The sequence below is a fragment of the Panthera tigris genome, chromosome E1 (assembly GCF_018350195.1).
Source record: "Panthera tigris isolate Pti1 chromosome E1, P.tigris_Pti1_mat1.1, whole genome shotgun sequence".
NCBI lineage: Eukaryota > Metazoa > Chordata > Mammalia > Carnivora > Felidae > Panthera > Panthera tigris.
The window spans coordinates 22,860,205-22,870,025 of NC_056673.1; the positions used below are offsets into that span (position 1 = coordinate 22,860,205).

At 54.7% G+C, this 9,821-nt stretch overlaps 1 protein-coding gene across 1 annotated transcript; it reads right to left on the reverse strand.

The window, feature by feature from the left end:
• Positions 1 to 32: 32 nt before the first annotated feature.
• Positions 33 to 7,614, reverse strand: GAS2L2 (growth arrest specific 2 like 2). Its single transcript, XM_042966943.1, has 6 exons — positions 7,047 to 7,614; positions 5,379 to 5,620; positions 4,392 to 4,499; positions 3,216 to 3,312; positions 2,183 to 2,435; positions 33 to 1,653 (listed from the first exon to the last, which is right to left on the reverse strand). Exons 1-6 carry the CDS (start codon positions 7,429 to 7,431, stop codon positions 99 to 101), a joined length of 2,640 nt encoding a protein of 879 aa, XP_042822877.1. The 5' UTR covers positions 7,432 to 7,614; the 3' UTR covers positions 33 to 98.
• Positions 7,615 to 9,821: the final 2,207 nt, after the last annotated feature.

Consider the following 9,821-nt stretch of genomic DNA (forward strand, 5'->3'; position numbering starts at 1 on the left):
TAACTTTCTGTTCAAAACTGGGGTCCAGCAGCTACATGGCATCCTTTTACTTCCCTTCTTCCCCAGAACCACAGCTTCAGGTCTGAGAAGGCCCTTCCTCAGACCCAGGACTCCTCCTCAGGTTGGAGTGGGTCTTGATCAATCTGCTGGAGACCCCCACCCTCCAAAGCCTGGAGGCTGCTCTTCAGTGGAGCAGCTGGTTCTTTCCACTTCTTTTCTTCTTCCTCCTCCCCTGCTGAGGCGCCATCCACTGGGTGGGACTCCACTCCCTTGCTGCCCAGCACTGCTCTCACCAGCCTGCCTCTGGGGAGTGCCCTGGCTGAACCCAGGTGGAGGTAGGCCAGTGGCTTCGGGATGCGTGAAGGCTGCTTCTCGGGCCTGTGGTCTCTCCGGGGCCGGATCCTGGGCCTCAGCTTCAGCTTGTAGATGGATGGAACTCTCTGGGGCTTTCGGAGTGTTCTCTTGGCCTTGCCCAGACATACCTTGGTTTTGTCAGAATTGGGGTCTGAGGGTGAAGGTGAGGGGGCTTCCAGGCTGGCAGACACAGTAGGAGCTGAGCAGTCCTGCCCTCCTTGAGCTGGGACCTTCTTCACTCTGGTGACCTTGGCACTCAGGCTTGCCTTTACCTTTGGCTCACTCTTAAGGGCTCCCAGTTTCCCTTTAGGGCTTCCTGGGCCTGTGGTAGCAGCTAGTTTAGGGCAACCTGTAGGGGCTGCCTTCCAGGCCCCCAGGTCCACTTTAAGGAGGGCTGGGGGACCCTGAGCCAGTTCTTGGATGACTTTGTCATAAGGACCCCCAGGCTCAGGCCATCGCCCACATGGGCTGGGGACATAGACTCCACTTCGAGGGATGACCCCAGACCCTGTGCCCTGGGGGCAGGCAACTCCCACCTCTAGCAGCTTCATGTTGGTCAAAAGCTCTTCCTCGAGCGTGTGGTACATGGCCTGATCCTTGGTCCCACCCAGGAGCAGGGGAGGATATCGCCCCTCCCACTCGTGTGGGCCCAAGCCCCGAGGCTCCCCAGCCTTTGCTGTCACCTGGATGTCCAGCTTCTGGTCCCCTTGCTTCGCATCCACAAAGGAGTCCTCATGTCTCCACCCAGCCGGGTCGCCAGTGACAGCCCTTACTGGGATGGATCCGCTCCCCAATTCTGTCATGGTACCTACACTTGCAGGACCTGGAAAGCTACTTCCTGGAGTTGGGGGGCGGGCAGGGGACAATCGGACAGGGATCTTGGTGGGCCCTTTAACAGGGGTTGGAGAGCGGACAGCTGCTGGCTCCCTGAGCTGGGCAGAAGCACCCTCAGCCTCACCCCTGGGTGGTGGCTTGAGGTTCATGGGCTTGGCTGGGCTGGAGGAATGAGGCAGTGGAGATGGTCCTCTCACTGGTGTCCTTTTGGCTGTGGCTTCAGGGGCTCGGAATCTCTGGGAGGTGGGGGCTCTGGCATGAGTTCCCTGGCTGTCTATCCCGTCATGAACCCAAGATGTGGGAGTCCTTCCTCTGGGGTGTTCAGGGGAGTATCTCTCCTCCTTTTTCCCTGAGGAGGTGCCCTGTGGGTCTTGGCTCCGATGGGGGGATGAGGATTGGGGGCCAGGTGGGCTGTCCTGAGCTGGCAGCTGCCTCCGAGATGGGGTAGGTGACCTCTCCTGGCACCTGAAAGGGAGAATCACAAGGTTGACAGGATCATCTAGTCCATTCCCCTGGCTCTGGGAAGGGAGGACCTTTCCCCAGCCAGAACACCAAGGGGACCAGACTTCATGTTGAATGACACCGATGCTCTCTCCCTCTGTGCCTGCCCTAGTCTTCCTTATGACTTATTCTCCCTCATTCCCTGTGTGGCAGATAGAAAGAAGCCTGGTTTGGACCCCGAATTACTTCAGGTCCCACAACTAAAGGTCACCAGTCTTGGGGGAGGGAGTGTCTATCTATTCTACTGTGAAATGGCAGAAGGACCTTGAGAAATCTGTTCCCTTTATGGGCCTCAGCTTCATCTGTGAAATGGGAGAGCATATGAAAAAGCTACATGATTCCAATGGTGCCGACTGGATGCCTTTTTGGTTCTGAACACCTGGGATAAGGACACTGCCAGGACACTGCTTCCCTTATCTTGGGGTGGGGTGGCCCCCTGAGAATATGGACTCCGTAGGGGAAAGAGAACCTACTCTGTCCTTCTCCCTTGTACCTCAAGAATGATGCTGTCTCTCTGGGGACTCCCGCCTCTGCTCCTCTTTTACTGTGGGCTCTAGGGGAGGAGGAAGTGAGGGCCCTCAGCTTTCGGCCTGAAGAGGTGTATGTCTTCCAGTCCACAGGGGGCAGCGGGCTCTGGGAACGGCTGATAGTCATCGTAGGTTGAGGCAGCGAGGGCCCATCCTGCACCTTCACTTCATGCTGCACCGGTGGGACAGGGGGCTTCTGGAAACTGCCCGTCTTGTGTGCTACCAACACAGGCCCCCAGAGAGAGGAGAGGAAGAAGGGGTTAAATTCCTGCTGATGGAGCCCGCTGTTCTCCTTCCCCAACTGTCCTACCTCCCCCCCGCCCACAACCCACATTAGAGACAGTGGGACCTACAGTACCAGTGCCGGTGCCAGAGCTTCCTTTTAGGGGTTCAGGGGATGAAATCCGGTCAGAAGGCCCAGCTGGGGGACTTGTTTAAAGCTGCATTTGTATTGCAAGTTCAAATCTTTTACTTAGATTACATGTTTATATGGGGTAGCTTGAGGTGCTAATAGAAATTATGGAAGGACTGAAGACCCCTCCGAGTCATACTCGGTGCTTTGGAGGCTGACCCACGCTCTGCCTAGAGGCACCCTGACCAAATGCTGATTCTGTGTGTTTGGCGTCATCTTGTGGATATAATTGGTATTGCAATTTGGCTGCCCAGCTTCCTTCCCATGTCTGAAGGCATCCCACCAGTATCTTTATCTTTTTCTTCTTTCTTCTTCTCCTCCTCCTTCTTCTCCTTCTCCTCCTTCTCCTTCTCCTCCTTCTCCTTTCCTTCTCTCTTTCTTCTTTCTTCCTCTCCTTCCTCTTTTCTCTTTCTTTCTTTCTTCTTCTTTTTCTCTTTCTCCTCCTTCTCCTTCTTCCACCAGTACCTTCTATAGGATCTTCCTTTCTCCATCCCCTGCATACTTCCTGGCCCTGGAGATCAGACCTACCTCCCACCGCTGCTCCCGGCCTCCCGACCCAGAGCCACAGAGACTCTCAGAGGACTCACAGAGGGAGGTGCACCGGCAGGGGTCATGTTTGTCCAGATAATGGCCGAGTGTGTCCCAGCCGCCCCCCACACGCACCATCACATGGTTCCGGAGGATCTGTAGAGGACAAGGATGAGGTTGAGGACGGGATGGAGGGTTTTCCCTCTTCCTGGAGCGGCCCACAGTTTTCCAGCATACACTCCCATGCATGTACATGTGCACACGCAGGTACTCCGCACAGGTGTGTATTTTGCAGCCTGCCTCTCCACAACTAGCATTGGATAACGTGTTGTTAAGGGTGGTGACCAGGCTGACAAAGAGTTGCCCCACAGCTGGACAAGGGATCTCCCAAGCACTGGGCAGCCTGGCCCCAGAACACTCTCCTCTCCCCCTTCACCTGCACATGCCTATGTCAGAAACGTAGCCCTGGCTTTGCTCTATAGTGTGTGTGTGTCGAGGAATCCCTGGGAATCCCGGTCTTACCCCATTCTGGGGCAAGTCACAGTCTCTCCAGGCTTCCATTTTTCAACTCAGTTTTCAACTGAGGAACACAATCCCTTGTCCTTACCTACTTCACAGAGCTATTGGCCCAGGGTCTGGGTGAGGGCCCCAGGGAGCTGGCTCTGCCCCCAGGCATGGCCCGTGATCAAGGAAAGGGCGTGCATACCTATGAGCTGCTGGCCAAGCCTCTGGGTACGATCTGTTTCTGGTAAGGCATTGCCAGGTATGAGGGTGTGGGTATGGGAGGTACGTTTCAGACCTGTACTACTGCTCACTCCGCAGAATGTACCAAGCCAGGCATGTGAAGGGTGGACTATGGGGCCCATGCACTGAACACAAACTTGGGGTTCTCAGGCCCCCTGCTCTGACAAGGCATGTGGATGGAGTGGAGGCAAAGGAAATTCAGCAGTACCCTTCACACTGCACTTCTGCCTGGACACCCCTCTGCACTCAGCTAAGGTGGAGCAGACGGGGACAGGGTTCTGGCTGTCGTAATGGGAGGAGGGGATAGGATTGCCAACTCTGCCAACAATCTTCTGGAATTCTGCAAGGGAGAGAAAGAAAGCCCTAAGGCCCGATAAGTTGGAGTGAATGATGAGTTCCTGTCCTTGCCCTCAGTCCTGGGTATGTTCCCATGAAAGGAAACTCTATTCTGCGGATCCTGGGGGACACCCCCACCCCTGTCCCAGACTTACCCGGATGAAGATGAGAGTGTTGGAGTCCCCCACACGGTACTTCCCCTCAGACACCTTGACCATGGAGAACTGAACTGGGCACGTGCAGTGGCTGACGAGGCTCTGTACCTGTGGGTAGTGACGATGGGCTCAGCCCTCCCTCTGCACAGGTGCCCAAGCTCCCTACTCCCCACCCTGCGTCAAGCCCCGGGAGAGGGAGCTGGTCTGTCCCCAGAGCCAGCACCTTGGCTTCTGCTGAGGTCAGGGCTGGGGGCTGAGAAGCAAGTGCAGAAGACTTTTAATGACCCAGTGAAAACAAGACCTATAGTCCAGTCACCTATAGTCCAGTGGTCTGTGGGTCAGCTGACAGAGGCAGTGGAATGTAATGGTGAAGAAGATGGACATTGGAATTTGACAGGCTTCGGCTGGAGTCCTGTCTCCACCGCACCATAGGCCTTGGGCAAGTTAAGGAGCCTCCCTGAGCTCGATTCCTGGATAGCAGAAATGGGTTCATCCCAGTAAGAGCTAGCTCCTATGAAGCGCCCCTCTGTGCCGGACACTGTTCCCAGCACTTCATACGCACTGGCTCATTTAATATTCAGCAGTCATATAAGGTAGGTACTATTACACCTCCACGCTACAGAATTGAGGCACAGAGAGGTTAAATAATTTGCCCCAAGTCACACAGCCGGGGAGCAGTGGAACTAAGATTTGAACCAAGGTGTCAGAAACGGTGCCAGGGGCTGGGTTCTTAAAAGCCGTCCCGCAGAGACTCAGAGAGGTCTAGAGCGCGGGATTGTAATAAAAACGTAATAAGCGATTTAGCTGCTACTATATGCGATGAGGATTGAGGCTCAGAGTGGAACAGGACTTAAAGCCGCGGTGTGAATTCAGACAGGGTGGGGGCTGGAGCTCGAGAAGGGCGTGGGTCGGATCCCGCAGGCGGGGCTGGGGGAGGGGGCGTGGCAGAGGGAGGCGGGGCCTGGAGGGCGTGCCCCAGCCCCTCACCATCTGGTCCAGGTTGCGGAAGTGGCAGGGCCGACGCGCAGGGGGCTCGGGCGGCGGGGGGTCCGGCGGGGGCAGGGCCAGCTCCTGCCGCAGCTCCTCGTCGATCTCCTCCTCCAGCCGCACCAGGGTCGGCGCCGCCACACCGAAGCGCCAGGCTCGGCGGCCCAGCTCCAGCAAGCACAGCACCACGTTCTTCACGTTCTTGCGTAGCACCAGGTCCTCGGTCTCGAACATCACCACCTCTGGCAAGCGGAGGTGGGGGAAGGGGGCAGGCAGCTGGGAGAGCCCTGGGGCCATCCCTGGCCCCGGGTGGAGGCCCGAGGGGGTGACTCGGATGGCAGGATCTTGGAGTCAGGCCAGCCCCCTAGGAGGGGTCTGAGCAGAATTGCACAGGCACTGAGTGCAGACTAGGTGGCCCGTCTCACAAGAGAGGCTGGGGTGGGAAGGAGGTGACACAGCCAAGCCAGGAGCCCGGAGCCCAGCTGTGGGTTAACTCCACCTTGCCCTTCTTCCTATTCAGTTTGACAAAATGGGTAGGAGCAAGGAGCACTTCTGCTTCCCACCCATGCAGCCCACCTCCAATATCCAGCAGATATCTGGAACTCAACCTTCAGCCCACATCTAACCAGGCAGGGCTGAGTGCAGGCTCTGGAGCCTGACTGTCAGGGTTGGCGTCCCAATTCTCCCACCCAGCAGCTGTGTATCCTTGGGCTAGAACCTGAGCCTCAGTCTCCTCCTCTGTCAGATGGGGTGTAGACTATACCATGGGGTTGTTGTAAAGACAGTTGTTAAGTGTCTGCAGACGAAATCTGGCTACATGGGAAGTGCTCAGTGAGACACTAGCTTTTCTCAGCCCTCCAATCCTGAGCCGCCCTGCCTTGCCACCAGCCAGCAGCTGGCCTGACTCTTCCCTCTGTCTCACCCCACTCTGCCTTTGACCTGGAGGATGGCCCAATATCCAGCTTCATCCCACTGCCGGATCCAAGGCCTAGGAGATGAGGGATCCTGGCAGGTTACTCCTCTGCAACTCACAAGCCTCAGCACGACTGCCTCTCCCTAATGTCCACTTGCCTGCCCCCCTTGTCCTCCCCCACCCCCACCCCAGCCCTGTGCCCTTACCCACACTGGCTTCTGCCAGTCATCCGAACACAGCATCTCTGTGCCTATACCCCTGCGGTCCCCTGCCCAGAATTCCCTTTCCTCCAAACTTCTATTTGTTCCCCAAGACTCAGTTCAAATCTGTCTCCTCTGAGTGGCCTTTCTTGGCCCCCACTTTCCACCTCATCAGGTAGCTGTTTCCTCTCCTGGTTCCCCAACACACACACCTCTATCTTGGGCTTTTATCACATTAGACTGTAATCTGTGTATCTATGCATCTATCTCTCTAGACCATGAGCTCTTTGGACACTGAGTCTTAGTCTTCTTGGTCCTTTGTGCTGGGCACAAAGATAGGGACTAACTATATATTTGTTGAATGGATGAATCATTCAACACATTTATTTTTTGAAGATTTACTATGAGATGGGGAAACTGAGGCACGAGAAGGGATGAGCTGGCCCAAATGAGGAAAGAGGACCCTGGCTCCTGACTCCAGCTGCAGCCCGAGCCTCAGAGAGTAGGTGGATGCCTGGCAAGATAAGGTCTGGGGAGAGGGTGCAGGGTGGTTACCTTGGATGCCCATCTCCTTTCGACACCAATGGATGAAGTTGGAGACATTGTCCCGGGCCTGGAAGGTGCCCGGCTGGGCAGCCCCGTTGCAGGAAACCCCAGCCCGAGGCAGGGGCATCCTTTGGGCTCGAGCAGGTGCCTCAGCCAGGAAGGCCAGGGCAGCCTCCGTGATGGCGTTGGCGTGCCGGCACAGCACCAGGCCTGTCTCCAGGACCTGCAGGAAGTTGGCCGCGTCGATGTCCAGCCCATAGAGATCCCGAAGCCACTCGGCCAGGTCCTCCTTCATGGCTTCCAGGTAGTGCTCGCTGGACTTAAAGGGCCGGATGCTACGCACTGGTGGCCCAACAGTCCCAGGCCTCCTCCCACGTCCCCTAGGCTTGGACATGGTTGGACCCTCAACAGGGAGGAGGTGGGTGCCTCCTCTCTGCCGCTGTTGTGCCTTCACTACTACCTGCTGGGTCGTGGCTGACCCTGACTCAGGGGTTCCCCGTCTACCCTCCAAGAGCCCAGAACTTCTGGCTCTGCTACTTGCTGCTGGCTTCAGCCTGGTCCCCCGCCCCCCCACATTCCTCAGTCCCTGCCGGAACTTTCCCTACTTAGTGGCCTTGCCGGGACCTCACTCTTGGGCTGCCCAGTTCTCTCAGAGTTTGCCACCTCCCGGGACAGGTGGAGGTGAGGACACTGCTCTCTCCCCCCAGGACTAGACAGGTCCACTGGCTGCCTCCCACCCCCCAGTGGCTGGCGGAGCCCGGCTGTCCGGCTGTCCGCCTCTCCACTCTGCTTTCCCCTCCTCTCCTTGGAGACAGCGGCTGCTACAAACACTCCTTGTTAACCCTTCCTGGCAGCCAGCCGAGGACTGCCCTGCAGAGCCCGCCCTGGGATCCAATGGAGCAGGGAGGAGAGGCTGGGGCGGGCTTCTCTCCCTTGTTGGAAGCATGGGGGATTCTGGGAATTGTGGGAGAAAAGCAGGGCCAGGGGTTGCTGAGGCCCTCGGTGTTAGTGAGCACTGTAAGGTGGGGATGAAAGAGACAGTGATAGGGGCTAAAGACAGGACTCAGCCCTGGCCCCTTTCCTTTATCCTCCTGGGACCTTCATATGCTACCTAACCTCTCTGTGCCTTAGTTTCCTCTACTGTAAAATGGGAATGTCTACCTCTGTTGGGTGTTGTGAGGAGTAAAGGAATTATGTAGGTGGAAAGTTTCAGGACACACGCACACACAGGACTGGGTGGGTCCCAGCTCTCGCTGATTCTCCCAGCAGCCCCGTCTATGCCCGGTGATCTCCACTTTCTCTAAGAACCTGCTCCATCCTCCCCTCCCACCACTGATTCCGCTAGAGCAGGTTGGAGCTGTCAACCACAGTACCTCACCCTGGCCACAGCAGCACATCCCTTCAATAAATATCAAGTACCTCCTATGTGTCAGGCACTATTATAGGCCTGAAGACAGAGCAGTAAATGAGGTGCCTGACCTCATGGAGGCTACATACATGTTAGTGGGGATGGATGACAGGTGACAAATAAATCAAGAGTAAGTCCGATGGTGATAAATACCAGGGAGAAAAATCAAGCACTAAGGGAGATGGAGCAGTGGGTGGAATTTTATGGGAGGTGGTCAAGGGAGGGCCTCACTGACATGATGTTCAAAGGGTAAGAGGCTCCAATCTCTTAAATATAAAATATTGTTATATATTTAATATGTATAATATATATTTTTAAAAATATATTATAAATCTTGTTATATATACATATATGGGAATATATGTATGTATGTATATATATACATGTATATACATGTGTATATATATTATATATTATATATATATATATATATATTCCCACTTGGGTAACCCTTACATACCACCTTATTGGATATTTCTTCTTGTAACTTACCTTTATTGCTCAACTAAAATGAACATGGAACCTCCGTGTTATACCTGGTCATTACAAGTTAATGTGCTATATGTGCCATTAATTTACATATTAAAATCTTAAAAAGTACAAAAATTATAGCTTTACTTTGGACACTCAAACTCATCTTGTTCTCCAGATTTCTGGGAATGGCAGGAAATAATGCTTGCCAATAAAATGTAGCTCCTTCTCTTCCGGTTTTAAGCAGTTTCTTCTGGATAGAGATCCAATTTTGAGTTCACACATCAGTGCAGTTTCTCCCCTTTCAAGGGGGTCTTCCCAGCTTGGCATCTGAGTCCAGGAGGGATGCTTATGTCCCTGGTGGAGTGGGATTACCTGTCTGTTCTCGTGCTTTCCCTGCTGACTCTATTACTACTCTGTGATCAATTTCCAATGGGGTTTTATGCTGGTATTGTTTGTTTTGACAATCCCGCTTTTTATGGAGGTCCCACGAAACCCAGAATATCCCTGAGAAAGTGAATGAACACCCTAAGGATGACAAAGGACCTCTGGGCAAGTTGAAGTGGGTGAGGCAGGATGAGGTGAATGACCAGACATGAGGGACACCCTGTCATGGTTGTTCGTGGGATGCTCCCAAAAAGCCACGGCACAGACTCAGTGGTTTGGATGTGCCTGGCCAGGGACATTAAATCTTAGGTAGTGACTCAAGAAGGTTGTTCATGGCGCCAGTGACCAGAGGTGTCCCCCGCAGTGGCTTCTGAACTGTATCATTCCTGTGGTGTGCTCTCAGCTGTGCTCGCCCTCACCAGCCTTCTATAGTTCCTGTCCGATTGCCAAATTGGCCATTCTATGAGCTCCCGCTGCTCTGTCTCTTTAAATTAGCCAGAGTAGGGGTGTCTGGGTGG

What these genes read in the sequence shown, in the direction of transcription:
- GAS2L2 (XM_042966943.1), bottom strand. Translation starts at nt 7,431, where the DNA reads ATGTCCAAGCCTAGGGGACGTGGGAGGAGGCCTGGGACTGTTGGGCCA. An exon ending in TCCGCAACCTGGACCAGATG is followed by an intron (nt 4,500 to 5,378) that starts GTGAGGGGCTGG and finishes CACTACCCACAG; the next exon opens with GTACAGAGCCTCGTCAGCCA. An exon ending in ACACTCTCATCTTCATCCGG is followed by an intron (nt 3,313 to 4,391) that starts GTAAGTCTGGGA and finishes TGTCCTCTACAG; the next exon opens with ATCCTCCGGAACCATGTGAT.